This window comes from Scyliorhinus canicula, chromosome 5 (assembly GCF_902713615.1).
Source record: "Scyliorhinus canicula chromosome 5, sScyCan1.1, whole genome shotgun sequence".
In the NCBI taxonomy this organism is placed as follows: domain Eukaryota; kingdom Metazoa; phylum Chordata; class Chondrichthyes; order Carcharhiniformes; family Scyliorhinidae; genus Scyliorhinus; species Scyliorhinus canicula.
The window spans coordinates 78,157,088-78,179,585 of NC_052150.1; the positions used below are offsets into that span (position 1 = coordinate 78,157,088).

Below are 22,498 nucleotides of genomic sequence, written 5' to 3' on the forward strand. Positions count from 1 at the left end.
CTTATGTGATAAAAATACGCTGTTTTGTTTGTACATATTCGGACAGAGAGCGGCCATTGACAGGATTCCAATATTCAATTGTTCGTGTTTAAGGAGAACGCGCGCATGTGATCTGGACAGTATTCTAAAAAAATAACTTCTTTGTATTTACCATATGGAGAGAAAATATTATTGGAAATGGATTATGTGCCGAAGTAAACAGAAAAGGGGAATCTAAGCGTGTTCTGGCACAGTCTGACACCCGTAAGCCTTTCCACTGACCTTTGCCTCGAACAGCAATAACTCACCATATTAATGAACAATCAACGGAAGCATTTGGAATACCTCAAAATAAAATCCATTCCGCTAAATGCAGCATCTCGCCCTGCTCGCATATATTCCTTCATGTGAAATCCAGTGCCCAGAGTGCAATCTCTTTAGAAGAAAATAGCTGGCTCTTAACAGAAAGTGGAAAAGCGTAATCACAGCCGAAGCCAGCATAGGTCTCCGATCCAAATGCCACAATAATGCGCTGTATTATGTGCTCACGTGGTCATACGTCAACTTAAATCCTTTTATTTGAATTTGGGAGATAATTAAAGGAGCCCCCTTTTTCAGGCAAAACCTAACTTTTCACCGAACAAAACCTAAGAAGTTTCTTAAGCAGAGTTTTGTTGGTGTTGCAGAAGGTTGCTCCGCGATAATTCTTTGCAGGAAATCCACGATATGGTAAGTTGTGCCGTCTGTATCTGATAGTGCATAAGAGTCCTATCCGGAGCCTGCAGACTCAACTACTTGGAACCGAAGAATAGCTGTTGGCAGCGCATTAAAACCCGGAAACGTGAGTTTAAATGGACCTATGAAGAAGGGAGCACTTCACATTTTCGACCAAAACAGCCAAATAAGCAGGGGAGTCCCACAATGGTTAAGCTTTCACGCAGAAGCTCCCTTTTCAGAGCGTGCTATTGTACTGGACTTGCTTAACACCCACACGTTACACCATGCTAGTTATTGAAACTAGAAAAGGTTTATAATTACCTGACAAAGACAAAGCAGTGTCCCAGAAAGCCTAGGTGATTTTAGTGAGTGCAGCACGGGGTGAGGAGTGAACTTGACAGCGATGTAATGATTCTGCTTTCTTTTCCAGTAGAATCGTGAGTCGTGTCTGTAGGGACCTTCATGCAAAATGTGTGCTTACACGTTTTCTGCCAGTTGAGTGATGCATTGAATTACTTGCGGAAGAAAGTACAAAATAGACTCAAATGTAATATATGTTAATAGTGATGCGGAACCATTGATGGAAATATGGCCATTGTGTACCTTTATGGAATAGAACTGAAATCTCTGTGTACTTTTATCAGATTTATCTTACTTTAGAGCAACACGTATTGAAAGTTTGGGGGCAGGGACAAAGTATTAAGGAGAAAATATCAAGACCCCCGGAATATCAATTTGAATGAAGTTGTTAAAAAGTACAGTTCATGTAAGAGATTCATAATAAATATGCCTCTATTCTAAGCACGTATGTTCTGCCATTTAAATTTAATTAGAAAACGCGCCTGCCTCACATAAGTTCTGTCTTCAGCAGTGTCCATTCATTCTGTTGCTTTTACTTTATTTTGCCCCTATTCCACTTCCATCTTTGCTTTCTTCTGTTTCTTTCCATCTTGAACATCCCTGAAAGTTATTCCATACATTTCACTGCAAGCTGTTTTACACAACGTGGGCACGTTTCCTTCCAGCACTATTCTTCATTGCAAACATTGTTTAGTGTCACAAATGATGGAAAGTTGCTGTAAACATCAAATTCTACACCCTTAGGAAAGCCTGTATATGCTAAAAGTTTGAGCGGGACAGTCAAGTAAAGCTCAAAATGAACTGAGTTAAATTATAATCATTACAGTAAATCCAAGTGTCAGGCTACAAAAGGAAGGCGAGGTTATTGGTCTCCCAAACTCAGCAAGTTTGAGACAGGTTAGACATTCTTCATTTTCGCTCTGAACAAAATCCGTTCACTGGTCTTACAAAGGCCGAGTTAAACTTTTAACAGCCAAAGTAAAACATTAATGAATAATTGATGAACACCAATTGATGAAGTTCGACATTTTAACGCTGAAACCATTTAATGCACGCATATATATGCGCAAATATATGCACATGTGTCTAAGTATGTACATATCTATACATAGATTAATAGATAGACAAATACATAAGTAGATCAAGAGATAGATAGACAGACAGATAGATAGATAGATAGATAGATAGACATACAGACAGACAGACAGACAGATAGATAGATAGATAGACAGATAGATAGATAGATAGATAGATAGATAGATAGATAGATAGATAGATAGATAGATAGATAGATAGATAGATAGATAGATAGACAGACAGACAGACAGACAGACAAAACTTACGCCAGGTGTCTATGAAATGTGCAAGAAACCTGAAATTGAGAAAGACGAGATCGACTGTCCAGAGGTGCACTTAGAAGATATCTTTAGGACACTTGTGTTGGGAAAGTAGATGCCATCAAAGCAATAAAACAGCTCTCACAGCTCATAGTTATATCTTGAGGCAAAAATTTCCAAAGTTAAACATTATTTCTGTCCTAGCAACTAATGGCCGTTTTTGATTTAGAAATGTTTTCACAATCTCAGCACAAACTTTCAAAAGTGCAAAGCTGAACTTTAACATGATGCAGGGCATAACCATAACCGATGTGTGCATTATACAGATAGGAGAATTGGGGGGTGGGGGTGGGGAGAGCAGATAATCGGTCTTGGCGATAAGCAATAACTTCTCTTCGGTCAAGTTCTGTGCCATTAATTACGAACTGGGCTGTGATTTATCCTGTGTGCCAAAAGATAGAGCCGCAAAGAAGTCTTGGAGCTTACCTGAGAATTCAGCCAAATCCAAACCAGGCTCAAAGGGCAGATAAAGCCTGCTGCGAAATTGGTAATGTGCTTTACGGGGGAAAGTTCCAACGCACGCTGAAGATTTTACATTTTCCAGGTTACCCGGCTGTTTTAAATATAATGCTCACTGCTGACTGGGGAGAGGTTCTCTTTCTGCAGTCTTTTCAAACCGGAAAGGCACGAGAAGGAAAATTCAATCCTTAATACTGATCCGGCGCCGCGCAAATACTGAACTGTTCGCCTTATAGGTTTCTGCAGACGTCTGGGGCACTGGTTTTCTGTGAGATCTGTGCATTAAAGAGAGAGAGAGAGACAGGGAAGCAGCTCGGCAAGCAAGCAGGGCCAAATCGAGGGGGGAAAAAACCTTATGGAATCCGCTCACGTGACTGAAAAATAATTGTTAGCAGAATCTGGATCAAATCTGGTTATTAGGCACATACAATAAAGTTTCTGTGGTTCATTGTTGGGCGAGTTTGCTTGGAAACTCGCATTGCATTTAAACGGCCTTGATTTGGGAAACAGCTGCTCCAGTCTTAAGGAGAGCTAAATCCCATTGCATTGCGAAGGTATAGGGTAAAGCCGTGCAGCATGGCAGATAAAATGGGTTCGCAGATTGAGCACTGCTACACATTTCATTTTACTCTTCATTTCTTTTAGAACGTCAATTGAGACATTAGTCTGTAACACACGTATAACTATAGTTAAGCGAATAATATTGATGCGGGGAGGGTCTCGCCTTTTAAGCACAGTTGAATATTATTTCGTTGTCTTTGTTCCCAAGACCCAATACACTCTCTAGGTGGAAATGTTAGACTTTCAGGCTGGGGGATAACGTTAGAAAACAGGATCGGTGCAAGATTTAGGCTGATCTGAATAAAATTAGACGGAATGCTCGGAACACGTTTCCAAACAAACGATTGGCCGCAATGAAGCCTTTCCTTTTAATTTGAATGCCCTCGGCTTTACACAGCAACTATCTGACAAATAAACCAGCCAAATATCAGTAAAACTCTGATTGTTTTTATTTTAAGAGTGGCCCTATAAGAAACTCATTTTCGTGTGCGGGTGCAATTGACAAACCCATCACAACAAAGCATTAAGACTGGGTAATTTATTGCACTCCCCATTCCATGCAATAAAACTGCTCTACTTGCCAAACGGCACTTTCAACTAACCAGAAAATTTGAGCATTTCTTCCAAACCGGAACTTCACAAAGTCTAACAACGCTATTTACTTGTACCTTTAAACAACATATTGCTCAACATACTGTTTATGGGGTGGTGGGAAGATTAAAGATTTGTAGGCCGTTTAACACTACATGCTTATCTTTAGTTTACTCTTACTTGTGGGTTTCATTTGTCTTTCTTGAAAGGTTATTTTTTGTAAAGAACATTTTGCTGTGATTTGCATTTTTACGTCAGTTTTTACGTAGTTAGCCATATCGCACCCAGAACTTGTATATGGACTGGACCTCTAATTTGGAGAAGGGTGAAAAGAAGTATTTATTTTTAAGCATTGCTGTTTTTGCCTTTTGATAACTTGCAAATCCTATCGGAAAGACCGTCTATTTAGATAGTTACACTAAGCGTAAGAATGGGGGAACGGAACTGGCGATAAGTTTTTAGATATCCTTGTTCGTCTGGTAATAATAAAACAAATAAATCGGATATATTTTATGTTCACTTGCAATCAAGAGGTTTCAAACTTCTTCAATGTATGTTATTGATTGCAGCTGTAGATATGGGTGTTAGCTTCATATGTAAACGGAAATAGAATAGAAATGATGTGCTACTGTTCTAAATACAGACATTGAGAAAGAGTGCATTGAGGTGATATTTGGGTTCTATGAAAATAAAACATAGTACTCTTCAAATATGGTTATCAGCCCTTTTATTCTGGCAATATATATGGCAACAAATTAACATGCCCGACACAGTTACAGTAAATATTTTTATGATTCTTTCCTCTGCCAATTTTGCTCAAATTCATACATTGTTGAAAATTAATATATATTTGATGATATCACAAGAAAAGTTGTCTTTCCTTTAAAAAAAGATAATTGTGATTTTCCCTTTTAAATAAATCAAGCTTTATGTTTCTAGCTCCAGTGAATTCTTTGAGGTTGCTGTGAACCCGAAACAAAGGAATTACCCTAGGCTTTTGTTCCCTTAAATAACCACAGACCTGACACTCTCAACTGGCTCCATGACTACCTTTTGCAACCGGCTAATACATTTCAACGTGGAAGGAAACAGCTCTGCCGAGTGCACACAACCTCTCATCTTAAAACGGAGTTGGAGAAATAAATTACGTTTTCATTTAGTGTTCACTGATTCCGATTAACTGCAAGCACCAAACCACCTGTTACACTAAATAAAACCAGTCCACCTGAAAGCAGACCGTCCCATTTAATCAGCAAAGCAAAATATTTTACCTTTCAAATTCGGGCTCTTAGACTATCTGAATGCCCAATTAGTCTATCCTGGAATGACTGTTGATTCTGGATAGAAAAACCCTAGTCCTAAACATTTACTGTCGTTAAAAAAAGCATCGTGAATCAGTTGCCAAAGAGTAACTCATTATGTGTTTGAGTTGTTCTTATTTCAGGAGTTGCATCCAATGACAGATGTGCTTTATTGGAATGCCGGCCCGGAAGCTGAAGACATTGTATCAGCCGTTTTACTATTGCAATTATCTTGTTTTGATTGATCATAGCCAATAGTGAGAATAATAAAATGTAGCTGACTGGAGTGATGAGACATTTAATTAAGTGCTATGTACTTTTACTAATGATCTTTTATTGTAAATATTAGGAGTGCTACTTAATTATGAGTGTAAACAATGCAAGTTTCTGGATCTACTTTCAGCAGGTACCAACATCAAATGCATGTATTAAAGAGGTGCAAGACTTTTGCGAAGAACAAATATGTTATTTCATGAGTGCAAACTGCGTCCGAATGAGTTCAGAGTTTATATCAGCAAAACTATGGAAATAACTGACTGCAATATTTTGAAACTAAGAGTCGTTAATTTGTACTAAAACACATCAATAAAGACAGGTGTTTCTGTACATTCTTTGGTCTTATATCTTTTGTCCGGCTTATAGTTGCACATTATTTCCATGCTTAAGCCAAACAATAGACAGCCAGAATAAGTGCTTCACTTTGCTCAGAATTACATATGTTAGTGCATTTGCTAGAGCACCATAACTCTGCCACTTATTGTAAATCGCTCAAATTAATGAATCATAGAGGAATTTAGCTTATGCCTCTTCATTTCCAAACGCTGCTGCCTACAGTTGCCTCTCAGCCCTGCGCATGTAAGAGATGGTGATTTATTAACGACAGGAAAATTGAACAAAGCAGCACAGCTACACCGTGGTATCCAGGCATACATACTGTGAACTAGAACATCATCATATGTGTTTGTATTTGTTGCAATTAATCATGAAAAAAATCTAAAATATTACTGACACGCGAGAGACTGACTAAACACCATCACAGACATGCCGTGATTTAAATCTGAATACTAAAGGGCGCTATTCATCACATTTATGACAGTATTAAGAAATAAAAAAATATGGAAACATAAACAGAATAAAACACGGACCATAAAGACACTACTCACCACAATTCGTGCCTGAGTTGTGCCTCTTCCTTTTCTGAGACAGGTCTTCCAATTATAGACTTAGTTTTAAGGAAAGTTCATTTTCACATCAGACTGAAACAGATCTAGTGCGAATACTGACGACTACATATCTATTCCGGACTGGCTGCATTAATTATTTAATGAGTCACGTGACTGGGGAGATTAAAATTTCAATACATACACAGAGGAGACGCGTGACCCTTTATCTTGGAGTGAGGAGTTTTTTTTCATTCTTTGCGCCCCTTCTTAGTTGAATCTTTATTGTTCTGGCTTTCTTTTAGTCTTTCGATGCTGACTGGTAAGTGATAATGCGAAGATGACTGGCCTGTGCTCATCCCAGATTTGACAGGTCTGCCATTTATGTCACCAATAGTTCGAACTGTCTCAGTCCAATATTCTTGGGCATTTCTTCAAGCTGTCTTTATTGTTCGCCTGACAGTTTGATATTGAAGCTCACTGTTACAGTACCCCGCATATATAACAGTCACATGTAAGACTAACTCTTTCATATATGACTTTACATCCCCCCAAGGCTGCGAAATTTGACACCAAATCGACCCTCACTAGCCACAGTCGATATTTTATTATACCAGTCAAATGTGGATTAGTTTTTTGCATTGTGCCTGCTATATGGATGCCCACAGTTACGGTCGTGCACAGACTAGTCCTTTCAATGGTATACCAAACATTGCATTGCGTAATTGTGCACATTAAAATGCATACGATGAATTTTATGATTTGTGGCAATCTCTCTTACTATTTTCGATGTGTTTTAAACTCAAACGGTCGTGCTTTGAGTTTAACAAAATCGTACATTTTAACATGCGTGAACAAAAGAGACGTTGCATAATTTTATTAAATCAATTACCTAGAAATTTCCAAATAGCTGGCTCCAAAGAGCTATCAGCGCAGCTATAGGTTTTGGAAGGCAAACTTACATTTGATAGAAAACATAGCAGTTAATCCTCTATTCAATAATCAGAACAATAGAGACCATTTAATAGGATAATTATCTCACTGTAACAAGCGTAGGATTGGATCTATTATTTTAAATCGTGACATCCATTAACTACAAAAATGTTATTAACTAAACCATTTAAAATAGGCATTGTTTCTCATAACGCACTAGAGTTGTGTTTTCCAATTTGGTATAAATTATCGCCAAGTATTCTTTACATAAGCACGTCCCCCACAGTAAAAGGCACTGTATATGCAGACACATAATATATATGAACATGTATATATTATGCATGCACATACATAAACACACGCACCAATACGTGAACTTTTCCCTTTGTATCGGCGCATATATAGATGTGCGTTTCTTAAAAATAATATTGTTCGAATTTTTAAAAGGTTTTTTTACAACAAGCTACGATTTTAGCCCCTATCTGCAGGCATAGGAAATAGTGGAAAGAGCACTGTCCATCTTTTTAAAGGTCAAGGGTTTGAGGGGTCAGACTGCACCGCTAAAAGCGGCTAATCGGTTAGAAAATCTGTCCTCTTGGTGAACTCGCTCTGGTTGCCCAGCCGTTGGCAAACAATGCAACTTTTTATTACAAAAGACCGTTCGATTTACAATAAACCAAAAACATCAAAGAGAATGAAAATAAAGATGCAAACGGGGGCTCATTTGCTAAAGGCGCCTAAAGTTTGGTCAAATGAAAGATAAGTTTTAATAAACTTGTCCTTTCCAACACTGACTTGGAATAAAATGAATTACCTTTTGCCTTTGTCTATATGGGCTTATAATTTTCTGTGGTAATAAAAATGGTCCAGCAAGCAACTCCAGGACTGTTCCAAGCGGAAAAAAACATGGTGCTCGTCGAGATGGTCACATTTTATTCAAGAGAATCCATGTGTCCACACACTTTTCCAAAAGAACGCCCTTCAGACTTGCTGTTGAAGTATACAAAGAAGTATTTATTGAATGAGGTGATTAATGATTCCGAGCAAAATCTTGTATTTTCAATCTGTTTAAAATTCCTTTTACAGATAAGCAAGCACGACTGACTAATGGGGCGAATTTTCTCATCGTGCGATTCTTTGTCTTTCTGTATACTTTTGCAGTCGTCTTAAACCATTATCCAAAACATATTTAAGAATGTTTATGTCTGGCAATGCAGTTGTTGTTTGCTATTTGTAAAAAAAAATACAAAATATTTCTATAGCTGCGAGCAGGGTATTTTTTTTCTCTCTCAAGGAGGTAAATGTGAAAATGCAGCCTATTTTCGTATGATCCCGATCGAAAGTTCTGACTATTATTTGTGAGTAATTTTACAACATAGAACATTTCAGTTTTAAACCAGCCTGAGGAGGAATCGCACCCACCAGCATAAGTGTATTTTCCCCACCGCTAACGTGATGCCTTCTGTGCAATGGTGTTTGTATCTAGTTTCTGTACATTTTGAAGAAAAGGGAAAGAAAAGCTATGAACGAATTTCTATGCCCTGAGCTTTAAATGGTTGCTCGGACATACGGATGTATCAACATCAATAAGATGTTTATAAATAAGTGCATTGTTGTTGTACAATGAAGCCTCCGATGCCCACTATTTTTTCAGGAAGCCTGATGTTTGTGCTGTCTTCAAGCAATCAATAACATTGAGCATATTAGAATTATCATCGTTCACAATGTTGGAAGTCACTAGCTACAATTTGATGTTCAGTGAAGTCTCTCTTTCTTAATTGTTTAGCGCCCGTTCTCCATGATTGACAAAATGAAGTCACAGTGTATATTCGGATATTTAGTCCTGCAGTTTATATTTTATTAGCCATATATTACAAATAATAAAATAAACAATGCTTATATTTTTGTATTTGGAATGTTGTTACCGCATTAAATAACGTAAAGTGTGAGACAGAACACAGGATGTAAAGCCAAATTAAAAAGGTTCCCACATGGTTACACTTTATTCCAGGATCAGAAAATTAGCGTCTGGGGCCAAAGAAGGCCGTATTCGCCACCTTATAGATGACTTATTATTTGATCGCCTCACATTTTACTGCATTATTTACGACCCGGTGACGTAGAACTTGATGTGGAAAGGCTGCAGAAAGATGAATTGTAGATCCGTGCAGTAATTTAACCTCTTTCGCTCAGTTATTCTTCAGAACCAGCAGATATTTTGTAGTGTGGGGGTCGGATGGGGGTGGGGTGAGGACGAGGGGGGTTAAATTATTTTAGTTTGAGAACAGCAATACGAATATATTCAAAACAAATCAGTTAACTGCACAGCCACGTTTTGGAGTTGAAAAGTCATTCTCTGTGTGTTCGCTAAATCCTGACTGGAAGTAAATCGTACACATAAGAACTGAGATGGTCCACGAATTAACATTTTATTTAAAGCCGGGGGCTTCCATTTTTACACTGTAATTTATGTCTTTCGTTTTAGCAACATTTGGCACTGCACATAGCACATTGAAATATCCACAGAAAAATACACCAATCTTACCAATGATTTGTACGGTTTCGTCACAGTTTGGACTGTACCAAATTGTTAAATATTCAACCACTCGTTTGAAATCTCTGGATAAGATCCTTGCACATTCGTCATACTGATATCAGTAACACGACTATATAGAGGATACAGGTTTAAAATAAAAACACCTTAAATAACGCTGGCGACATAATTTATTTCCTATATATGTAGCATTTGGACAGTTTGCTCTAAAACCATTTCCACATCCACACATATTGCTGCCTTTCTCATTTTCTAAAACAGATTTATTCTTAAATTCTCACAAATATTTCAACAGACTATACTAGTTGAGATTATGACAACTGCTTACAGTTCCTCACAATATCTATTATTCGGTGTCCTTCTTTATCTTTTTTCTTTGAATATCATGGAAGAAGCCACTTTGACAGAACCTAGCATCAGTTCATGTGGAGGTAATGAAGGATACAGAATGTATCCAATCACACAGAAAACAATTCGAAGGTCTGCAGAGAATGGGTTAACACAACATAAATGCTTGTTCCTTATGGGGTTAACAGCATCTACCCTGGCAAAAAAATTTCACTGCAAGAAATCCCTCCACATTCAAGTCAGTTATGTAGCAGACACATTTTGGTCCAAACTATGTTGTGGGAGAGGGGTTGGAGAGTCGAAGCAGCTATAGGCTTGATGAATTTGGTGCTGAACCATCTGGCTGTGGGCCCTGGGAGGATACTTGTGTTTGCTGGCTTGTAGAAGATGATGAGCTAGCAGAACGCATCTTAGTGTTAGGCAGTTTATGATCTTTCTTCCATTTCATCCTTCTGTTCTGAAACCAGATCTTCACCTGGCGTTCAGACAGGCAAAGAGTATGTGCAATCTCAATGCGTCGACGCCTGGTTAGGTAACGGTTAAAATGGAACTCCTTCTCCAGCTCTAAGACTTGTTGTCTCGTATAAGCAGTTCGAGACCGTTTGGGCTCTCCTCCAGTGTAATTTGGGTTCACTGAACAAAACAAAAGTAACCAAACATAAATACAGATACAGCCACGAATCTGACAATGGGATTAGATGCACGTGAATGAAGGTTCTAAAAGACAAGACTTTTCTTAAAGTGTTCTGACAACGGCGAACAATCTACTGCAATAAAATGGCTCTGGGTATTTAGGTTAGAAAAGCATCAAAGACACATGGCCAGGAGCAAGATCCAGGGCAATGAAATTTATGGGCGCTGTAATTACCGACCTAACAGTTAGGTGATCGTAAATCTCATGAAAGGGCTAGTTACAGAAAGGGTTCCGCACATCCGATTTCAATTGAATTTTAATTGTTTCAGTTAGCTTTAGTTACTTACCGGTAGTAACGTGAATTTTCTTCATCCACGGGTAAACTATGGGCTCTTTGCTGAGAGTACCTTTCTGGGCAGTGGGGGTTTTCGCATTCTGGCTACACAAAGCTGGTGTGGCTACTGGGACCACTTCACAAAGCTGATTCTGTCTCGGTATGTGATTTTGGAGGCTAGCCTGCGACTGCACATGACCCCTTTGCGACATGTCTTGGTTGCCAGTGCCTTGGACATTGTTGAAGCTGTAGGTCGGCTCTGGGTAGTTTGATTGTGGGTATAGTGCCTCATGATGGAATCCAGGGTCCCGCGGCCGCTCGTAGTATTCAGGAGATTGGCTTGGTATGTAGTTATTTTGAGAATATTCCTCACAAGGTGGAAATTTTGGCTCAACGTAGTTGGAGTTTATCAAAAACGAACTCATGGTCATTAATTTCTGAAGTGCAAAATACTAATTTTTCTCGCGTTGTCGTTTTTCTGTTCCATAAAACCCTCCTACTTGCTGTCAAGTGTATAAAGTTAGCTGTTCATGTGATGCAAGCAGCCAATGGGGTGAGTGGCTGTAGGCCCCGGATAAGGAAATACACCAATGATGAATGCATGGACTCCAGTCAAAAATTCCATATTATCATTCAAAATCTCGTTTCCCCTGAAATTATGTTGTGGCAGAGGAAGAGAAAATTGAACCAACCAGGAAAACACTAATTTTGAAATAATTTTAAATGGGTAATGATATTATGATGTTTTATCGAATGCAAATATTTGCAAATGTATGTTGACGGAGAAAACATCAGAAGATAGAATTAAATAGAGATCTGCTATCGCCTGAAATAGTTTACTCTTTTCTTGGAATGCTTCTGTACAGCACAACATGGTTCAATGCTTTCTCGGTGTGTGTATGTGTGTGTGGGGGAGGGGGGGGGGGGTTGGATTAAGACAATTGGGAAAATAATGACGAGAGTTCAACGCACTCGCTTGTCCTTTCTAGTGCAGAGATGGTGCCAAAGGCATTCTAAAACCATGACTTACGAGAAGAATTCCCACAAAATTGCGAAAATACCTAGTTTGTTTTGCAAAACACGAGTAATTTCAAGTCCTCGATCAGACCAAATAGTGTTTTGTAGAACTTAATAGACATTCAAAGTATATGTCGAGTATTAAATAAGTCAGGCAAGAGTGGAAGATTTTGTCGACATACTACACAGGCATATAAGTGTTATGTAATCTATTGATATTCTTGGCCTAATAAATCTTGTTTTAAAATGCTACCATTTAATTGTTCGATTGTAATGTGCCTTATCTAATGGAATACTCTCCTATTAGATTTTCCCCCAGATCTGCTTTAATTGATCTTCATAAAGCAAAACGATAGAAACGAACATTTTATGGGTCGAGATACCCAATAAAAATAGATACTAATTATATAATCTTTTTAAAATGCACAAATCACAACTATTCGGTAAAAGGATTCATTTGCATGGACCTTCATTCTAAAGCATTTAGCAAACGGTTTTTAAAATTGTATACTTGAATTTTTGAACAAACCGCTCCTTTCAATCTCCCTGAATAACTGAACGCTAACTGCATCAATTCTATTTCAGGTGTCTCTACTACATCCACACGTTTACGTCTGCATATGGTATAATTGGTTATTTCAAGAAATGTAATCCGTTTCAGAAACACAGAACACACCAGCAATAATTGATAAACCCTTCTAATGTTGACTTCCTTTTAGATGAAGTAAAAAACAACCTGCCGTAAAACAAATGCAAGCTAATTAGCTTGTGATATAACTTAATGTGATTAAAATTGTAAAACGTTTTATGTTTAAATTAACATCTACCCCAAACTGTCCACAATCTGAAATTGACCAAAAGGAAAAGTGACAATTTAGGTGCACTGCAGGTTATTTTTTTTTCAAAGCAGCCATATGCAATATGCCTTCTTCCCTGAAATCTAGTCGATTCACAACATGAGCTCTTGTCAATCAAGGATGCATCATAATGTTTTAATGTTTGGACAATATACTGTTTTCGGGCAGACAAGCTAACATTTCATTAGAATGAACCTTCGTCAATCATCACAATACATCGTTTCTGGGATACATTCGCCAACCCACCCTGCTTTACTGCGTGGAATAATCGTCCATTAGAATGCTTTCAAATAAGTATCGAGCAGCAAAATTAATTGACTTTCAGTGTAATTAACAGATGTTTGTTTCCACTACTCACTATACAAAGGGAAGATCTGCATGGAAACAGTCTTAATATTTTGTACGATTTTAAAGCATTCACCAAGGACACCTTGTGCAAATGTTTATATTTAGATCATTCATGATGTAGTTTTGAAAACTACGAAACAGCCTCATAACGTAAACGGATCCAAATGATTTTGCTATAAACTTGCCTTTTGCTAAAACAAAACATTTAACTCCCAAAATATGCTGGGGTTTTTTTTCTCCTTGACAAGCATGGTGTGCATCTTTTTTCCTCAGACCACGTAACTTCCCTCCAAATAGCGCAGTCGAGTAATTAGCTGGGCCAATATGTGTATTTAAGCGCTTTGTCGAAAAATGCAAAATAAAGGTTCTTATCGCATGAACATACGGCATTACTTGGGACAAGCAAACGCAGGTCATTCGCCTCTTCAGTTTTTTTTTCATAATAAACAGCGATGGAGCCAGGACCCCCAAGTGTCACTTCGCATGCGTGTACATTTGACATTTTTACTGCAAGGGTAGATTTACAACCATTTTAAAGCGAAAGGCAAAGTTAACGCGTTTGGCGACATTTCCAAAACGTGGGTGTTTTCAGAGCTTATGTCAAACCTATACTTTAGAAAGTGTCGCGATGAGGAAAGCGGTTTTACATAAACAGATTAGTCAAGTTATGAGCACGGAGGGAAGAGTTCTTTCGCGGTTTAATAAATTAGAAATTAGACGTTACCAGTTTTAAATTCTGCTTCGAACAGCAAATCAGTGGTTTAGATGATAAGGAGTGTCATCATTTCTTCATTTACCGACTGAATCCATCAGCACGGCTCAGGATTTATCAGTTAGATTGTACCGTGATGAAACTGTGATTGTTTCCAATTCTATCTGGGGGCATATGGTTAAAACAGCCGGTGTCCAACTCACAAACAAAATAAAACAAATAAAATGGCACATTTCGAAGATACGTCTTCGAGCAGGCTTGCAACCACATCCCACAGAGCTGCACAACTTGGCGTTTATTGGACTTCAACACGGGAAACAAAACAAAAGATTTTATTCAATGAAACGAGATTTCGTAAGGGATACGCTAAGCTAAGTTTGGAAGTGACCGAAAAGTGACACCGTGTGCATTTTATTTCTTATTAATCTTATACATTGACAGTCTTTGTTAAGTAACAAGGCGTGCCATTCGCGAGGCGACATTTTCATATTTGTTAGACGCGGTGACCTGAATTTCACCTCGGCCTTGGACTTAGCCATTTCTAAAAGGCCTATAGTGCTCTTTCAAATACCAGGGTGTTTTGCCCAGGTCATTACCTTTGTGGAGGGGGGAATTCAGCAAAATGCGTGGGTGCTATGCAGTTCTGGATGTTTCAATAGCCCACTCGGCAACCGCCTTTAAATGTTTGTAAATAAGATGCTCACGTTTTCACGTAAAAATCAATAGATTTGCAATGTTTTGTTTCATACGCCGCATAACGCAATTGGAGTGGGGATGTGTTGAACAAAATTTAACGGCTTCCGTGATTAGACAATTTGCTTTTGGAATTTAAATTTAATTTCACTTGCAAAAAAGTTACACAAAGGACTGCCTTGTTTTACCAATACATCTGCACTTCATTTCAAATTCTTCTCATTGGTGACTCCATCCGTATGCTCTGGGTTCACAAACATACACAGGCTGCTGTTCTTTTTTTAAAAAAAAAAGTCGAATCCTTAAAAAATTATTTTAATGGGGAACATGGCTTGTCTGTGCAATTTTCTGTGTTTTAAAACTGTGACAACCCTTTTTTAAAAATTCAATCAATCCAGCGACCCTAATCAATTATTTTCCCGCTTAGGAATACGTTTTAACGTTTTAAAACTATTCTAGTAACAAGTGTCAAATTAATAAAACGAAATTATTCGTTTAGAATGGGGTTTTCGTCTCAGGAGAAGAAAGAAGTCAGGTCATTCGCAATGGAGAAGTGCTCCTCTATTTTTATCTCCGCCACAACAAAATGCTGTATTCCCCTTTCATTTAAATCCACGACTTTTCCAGCCGCCCATTCATTTCCCTATCTCTCTTCTTATCTAGCCATAGATACACAGATGCTAAAGTCTGCATTTTAAAGCATATTGCATATTTCAAGCTGAATGTGACTTTTTTGGATAATGTTATATGCCAGAATAAAGATGGCTTCTTCGTCCATTAAATAATGCATTCAATGTAGCCTTAGATATTAAATGATTTGTCTTTTCTTAACTTTTCGTATATGTTGTATATTTTAAAGAGCTCGTAATAAACATTGTTTTTGTTTATCTTTTCAGATATTTTATTTATTCACCTGTGTGATAATTATTGTGCTTTCGAAGGCACATATTTTCTAATTCTACAGGATGGAAGAACAATACGATTGCCCCACGGTATAGATATATGAGACATTTGCATTTTGTTACTCGCAATGTGTCTCTTATAGAGAATGAAGTGATATAACACTCAAACTCTTTATGTGATTTTACACTTTCTTGCAGCATCTCGATTGCAACTAAACGGAAAAGGTGCATCAAAATGATTACGTTTGGTGGAACTGTTACATCCGGGTTGCAATAATCTCTGAAGAATTTAATGCCACCATCAAGACCGGTCCTTGCCTCCGAAAATCTCATAACCCATTGTGCATGGGCTTTACTCGTTTACTTTGCACATCAAGATATACGGCGGATATTACATTGCAACACTGCATTCGCATTAGAAACTAATGCCATTGTTATAATAATAATCGCTTATTGTCACGAGTAGGCTTCAATGAAGTTTCTGTAAAAAAAACCCTAGTCGTTGAAGTGTATTTTAACAGTCAGAAAAAAAAGAGAGAATGGCGTAATCGGATAGCTATTAACCTGACTGAGTGGAAAATCTCAGTAAATGTTATGTCTGCGTTTTATACGAGACACTTTCTTCTCAAATGCTCGCCTCTCTATCGCTGTGAGTCTCGGAGTATACTTGTGGTATTTATACGGAACTTTGAAAAATACAAAGTCCTCCCAACATACCATGTTTCAAATTAGATTATTCAAACTATATCCCAATTCCAAAATAAGTGCTTTTGAAATGTTCCTTCATTCTAAATTAGTACCAGTGGTTCTATATTGTTGTAGGCGGTTCAGAATGTGGGGGGACGTCTGTGAATTTAAGGCTAAATGATGTCGATCTTTTCCTTGAGGCTGTGTACATTGCTGGACTGTGTACTTCGAACAGGCGGGCTCTGCTGTATTCTGATCTCTTTTTTTAAAAAGCGACATTCGACGCGAAAAAGGCAACTGGAATAAAACAATTCGATCTGTTTTTATGGGAAAAGTCTCTTCATATTTTTTGTACAGTTGTTGAAAGTTTACCTGCTGCATGTACACAGCAGATAGAAAAATTGCCGTGGTCGATTTTTCAAGATGAAATACAACGTGTCTCAATCATGAAAAGAATATTTTTTTCTTTCCTTTCGTCAGTAATTGAGGTCGTTCAGTCGCTCGGGTTCACCTGGAGTCCATACGATGATACACGAGTAACTCAAAGCTATTTTATCTTTTGTGCTGATAGTCAAGATCGCGCTATAACATTGACATCAAACTCTGTCTGAGCAGATGATTACAAGTCGTGCAAAACGTAAACTTTTGACCCTCAACTTTTTGACCTACAGTTGTACCGCCCCAGCAGCCACGGTACAGGGAGCCCTTTTTTCAAAGCATTACTGAGGACTGAAATAATATCCCCTTTCGATCACTATTTTCATGATGTACTGCTAATTTCAGGTCTGGGAATGCTGGAGGCCCCGTCCCTATCCCCCTCCTCGTCAACCCCCACCCCATTCCCGTCCGCCCCATAAGTGAAACCTTTCTTTAATCTCTCAAAAATGGCATGAACCTCAACTGTCTGCAAGCTGTTTATTCAAGTGCTCTTTTATTTAGTTGGATGTGCCAAACTGGGTAAGTTTTTACTGCATCGGCCAGTCGATGTAATTATAGATAGTGCAGTCAGAAAAAGAAAACAAATTCTTTAAGCTTTTGAGTCTATTTTAGTCTTTCCGTCCTTTTCTGTTGCACTTATGGAACAATGGATGCGCGAGCTCCCAGTCCATGCTTATACAAAATGACTGTGAACTTGGTCTAAAGCGAGCTCTACTGGTGAGTCGCAGAGTGTGCAGATGCATTTTTCTTGTAATTCTCTCCCCATTTCTGCCTCTCTTTCCTGAACGTATTCCTTCTTAGATTTAAACAACCAAAAGCCTGATTGAAACAATGAAGCCCACCATTCCAGTTTTGTACTTTGGCATGGATGTTTTGTTTTGATTTTGTGCCAAAGACAGGTCATTGTAATGACACACCTCTTCGGGAAAATGTACAGAATCAATAAGCTTATGCCATGACTGAGAGAAGTAATAAGAAAAAAATGACAGAATTTAAAAAAATAATTACTTCAGTCCATTGAACCAATGTGCACATTCCTTAGAGATGAACTCCACCTTGTCCACCCCTTCCTTAAGAGAACGACAATATTAATTCATACAAATATATATATAGGTATTTACCCAAATCACATTGCCATTCTTATTGTTATGCAATGTTTATTAGAAAAGTGCGCTGGTGATAATTACTTCTGCTTTGTTTTTTAGGAAGTGATTTGTCTCTGGTAACACATTTTTTTAAGCAATCGGTTTATTTAGTGGGTTCATGCGTTTTCCCCTGCCATGCCAACCATAGTGTGATGCATAGATATCAAGACAATTCTTCAACTGTGCATTGCAATATCTTGCATTCAAATAAATACAGAGGTTATTGATGAATCCATTCCCGGAAGACTAAGAGAGTCCTCAATATCTACAAGGTCATGCTGCAACTTAAGCTTCAGTGCGGAGAAACACACAGCAGACTAGTAACAATATCTATCCTTAGATTTAAGGTTCTCCTGCTCACTACCAGCTAATTTCGCAAATGATGAGTACCAAATGACAATATGAAATGATATTATGCAAAACAAATGCAAGAAATAAAATGTGAATATAATACAACTCCTGGAACCTATATACATACATTCATTTCTATCATACCACCTTCTATTAAAAACCTTCATAGCAATGCTGGGAATACAGAGGATTCCATATGAAGCTCCATTAAAGCTAACCAGATCGCTAAAAGTCTGATCCAGTAAACAGAACTGAAATAGAAAACCAGTCTATAAACGCCATATCCAGTTTGATTGTTGGGTAATATGAAAATTATATATTAGATTCCCACGTGCACGACGGTTTTACCATGCATTTCTATTTATTCCACTTAAAGTGAATGTACTGTAATACTGTATATCGTATTCCTATAGAAATGAGGAAGCATTAGTGCTTCCTCTTTCAAATTATTTTACTGCGCTAATCAACCCCAAAACAATTATCTGTTACTTTGCTCATAAACAGAAAAACACGATGGCTGCGGAACCCCCTAAATTCACTGAAAGGGGGCCCAAGAAGATTCATCACGTTCTCACAGAACATGCAGCTGCACAGGTTTACAAATAGGAAACTGCGTTAAGCTAACAGTGCGCCCTGCACTGAATTTCTTGAAGAAGCTCATTTGCAAAGCTTAGGCAAAATTCTATTGTGCCCAAACGACAAACTAGCATAGATTGCTATTGAAAAATGTGCTGTCCTTTCGGTGCCCTTACACAGACGAAACGTAAGGACGTCACATTTCAGATTTGATGGCGACCACCGCTTGATTTTACTCCTCGGAACTTTTTGACTTGTTTCACGCATATACTTTTTCTGCGTTACGCTTCAGTTAATTGGTTAAATTGCACAGTAGCTGGGTTCGAAAAATTATTTTAAACACTGATTAATGAGATGGAGTGGAAGGATATGTACAGATATTATATCTGATAGCTCTCGATTACGTGCCTCAACCAAGATTTTGACAATAGCTTCATTTCAGAAGGAGCACAGACTTTAGATTTACATTTAGACTGCCAGTCAGATTTACACGTGATTAAAGAGATTTTTGCGGGGAAACTGAACCTCTGCAATTTCAGATCAAACCTTCTGTTGTGACAGAAATTAAGTGCGTTATTGAAAATATATGTTTCACCTATGGAACAAATGGGTTTAACGCTGCCCATCGTGTTTTTCTTCAGTGTAGGGGTTACATAAGGAAGCATATTAAAATGCACCCCATTACCACCCCCTCCCCCCAAGCTGCCTCAGTTTACATACAGATATGGTGGCAGCCCCAGAAGCATAGACAAACTATCTTCTAAAACGCAGTTCCACGCAGTTCTCTTCAGAAATAAGTGATTCCCTCGGACACACACGTGCACATATCCTACTTACTAAATATTTATTAAATATATGGAAAAATAATATTCTCTACGTTTATGGGAATACGTAATTGCATCGTCGATGCAAGGTAGATCGGAAATTCAATACTTCTGGAAAAGACCCCATAACGACTATCTTTCCATCGGTTCCCACAGAATATCTACACTGTGCAACGTATATGATCACGCAGTTTAGATATTTACATGTTTAACCCCTTGAATATACATTGTGTACCCCTGCTGGCACCAAATTCACCTACCCTAAGCCCACCCCAACCCCCCAACCCACTTTGGAGTCTCATATCTTAGACAGGAAAGTTTTAGTGCTTTCTGCGAGTGAATAAATACTTCAAAAGCACAGGTCCTTGTGCAATGTGAAACGAAATAACACGTTATCATTAATGTTTAGGAAAACAATTACAAGTACATCAATTGTAAATTTAATAACTGACATGTAATGTTAGAATGCATGCCACTGTAGCACTGGGTGATACTAAAAATTGTTTTGTCATGTCGTAAAAAGGATTTAAGTGATTTGGACAGATGATATATTAAACTGTCATATTTAAATGTAAACTAATACAATGGAAATTACAACAGATTGACGCGATTGACATGGCCGATCCGGAACTTCAATACTGATATTGTCGCTGATTTCCTCTATTTACCGGAGGATCTTTATAGCACGTCGTAAAATTGGCCTAATTGCAGAGGAATGTTTTGAGTTGAAATTCTACAAGGTTAATTACTTTCTACCATATTATCGTTTTTAAACATGTGGCCGCCTGCCATCTCCACTCCCACTGCGATAAGTTGGATTTGTCCATACAGAGAGAACGCTCAAGTCTTCCAAAAATGTTGCATTTTTCTTTAAAAACACTTTATCTTCAAGCAGTTAATTACACATGTGGGTCTCCATATACACACTAGACGAGCGGAAGCTTCAAAGAATGAAAAGCCGGTCATAAAGTTTATGGTTCGTCAGTCACAACTGTGGGATACCTGCAATTCACCAAAAGCTATGTTGGTGTTACAGAAGTCAGATTTAAAGTTGCTGTAACTCTTCCGCTGGCTATATTTCAAAGGTTTTTTCCCCCTCTCAAGAATGTTTATATTGCACATAGACCCCATTCCAGGCTATTTGGCTTAGGACTTTTATGTTCTTCCGCATTCACATATTTATTTAAACATGTGCACTTGCAGTCCTCAAGAGAATGTTTCTTTTGGTCGCCATAAAAGTTAAATTTAAAATAAGGCGGGGATTGGTTGGATGCTTTCTAAGATATTGCATGGCACCCTAATCAGCTAGAGTGTGACGACAGAGGATATGCTGTAATACTGGGTCAGAGTAAGTTGCTAATGCTTGCACAATACGCATTAAACTATCATGTACTGCAGCTCCCCAAAATACATGGCAATTAAAGCGACTGAATCTACACTTTGCAACACATACCAGGAGGATTATACTTCCCTCAAGAAAACACAAATAAACAAATGACACAACAGAGCCTGCGGGGAAAGAACCCATGAAAATCCCACACACTAAGGTACTGGACAATGCCAGTAACATTTAATGAAAATTAATTTAATATCTCCTAAAAGCTTTTCACACATGAGATATTTCAAAATTGGAGACCACCAGTCTCTCCAAAAGTTATTTCTTTCCTAATCTTGCCCATTCATGCTTTTTCTTGAAGATCTGGTTTGTTAAGTAAAAGCTCAATGCGAATACAGAAAGGAACTAATCAAGTAGCTGGCGCAGACATGTTTCTGCCTCAGTGCACTCTGGGTGTTGCTTAAGGCCCATTTTACTGGGCCAAAACTCCTCGTGAAAAGTCATCAGCGTTAATATTTCAACAAAATTTACCTTGTCTTGCAAGAAAACACAACTTTCCTGTACAGTGGAGTTGTGGAGCTGGGGATAGTCCTCTGAACATGAAAATTAGCCATTTGAGTGGCCTGCCTGCACACGCAATCTGCAAAGGAACCAAATGAAGTCCAGCGTCAGTGCGATTATATGTTATGTAGAATATAGTGTTGGTTGTCAACTCCCCAAAACCATAAAACTTACTTTAATGACACCACGTGATGTTTTATAGCCAGTGAGGCTATCAGTCTGTGCTATGGATGATTTTACGATCTAATTCATAGACAAAACCCTATTCATTTGGCACCCAAATGTCATATAGCCGGAACTGAGGTGTATAAAAGTTTATTGATTATAACTTTAGAGGACAAGCACTCACTAAGCAGAAAGGGTAAAAGTGCTGATCCCCCCTTGCTATCAGGAACTAAGAGGCGGATGTTCTGTCCTGTCTTCACGCGGTAAGTAAAGTTAACTCTCTAAAGTGAAAATAAATACCTGTTGGGAAACGTTTACTCTGCACTTTGGTCGAGGAGTTGAAAGAACGTGACTAACGCCTACCTGCGGGACAAAGTGGTTGAAGTGCTTCAGGGTTCACTTTTTCCTCAGGCCAAGACTATAGATTTCTCAGTAATCATGTCTATAAAGGGGGGCTGAGTAAATGCAGGAAGAGCAACAGCAACAACAAAGAAATTGGGCATTAGCGGAAAATGTGTAGTTGAGCAAACGGCGTTGAAGTGCGCAACAGACAGGACG

The 22,498-nt window shown here is 38.2% G+C and overlaps 2 protein-coding genes and 1 long non-coding RNA gene across 5 annotated transcripts in view; 1 reads left to right on the plus strand and 2 right to left on the minus strand.

Annotated features, from left to right (window-relative positions):
* Positions 1-22,498, minus strand: part of LOC119966062 (homeobox protein Hox-A3) — a 44,454-nt gene that overhangs the window by 11,101 nt on the left and 10,855 nt on the right. The window contains exon 1 of one of the 3 annotated variants that reach the window (XM_038797258.1): positions 1,018-1,238. The exons of 1 other annotated variant lie outside the window; for it this stretch is intronic. The gene's annotated coding sequence lies outside the window, so the exon portion shown is untranslated. Of the gene's footprint in view, positions 1-287; positions 995-1,017; positions 1,239-22,498 lie in introns of those variants that run through there. One more of the 3 variants, XM_038797257.1, reaches the window with a different exon arrangement.
* LOC119966066 (homeobox protein Hox-A4) lies at positions 9,867-11,940 on the minus strand. Its single transcript, XM_038797263.1, has 2 exons — positions 11,342-11,940; positions 9,867-10,993 (listed from the first exon to the last, which is right to left on the minus strand). The coding sequence occupies exons 1-2, from the start codon at positions 11,757-11,759 to the stop codon at positions 10,668-10,670; spliced, it is 744 nt and encodes a 247-aa protein (XP_038653191.1). The 5' UTR covers positions 11,760-11,940; the 3' UTR covers positions 9,867-10,667.
* On the plus strand, positions 11,568-16,997 carry LOC119966071. The gene is made up of 3 exons (XR_005460671.1): positions 11,568-11,671; positions 15,852-15,947; positions 16,056-16,997. It is a non-coding gene; the product is annotated as an uncharacterized LOC119966071 (long non-coding RNA).

Excerpts from the sequence above, each read along its gene's own strand:
- LOC119966066 (XM_038797263.1), bottom strand. The coding sequence starts at position 11,759 with ATGACCATGAGTTCGTTTTTGATAAACTCCAACTACGTTGAGCCAAAA. Across the intron at positions 10,994-11,341 it reads GAAAATTCACGTTACTACCG|TGAACCCAAATTACACTGGA; the intron begins GTAAGTAACTAA and ends TGTTTTGTTCAG.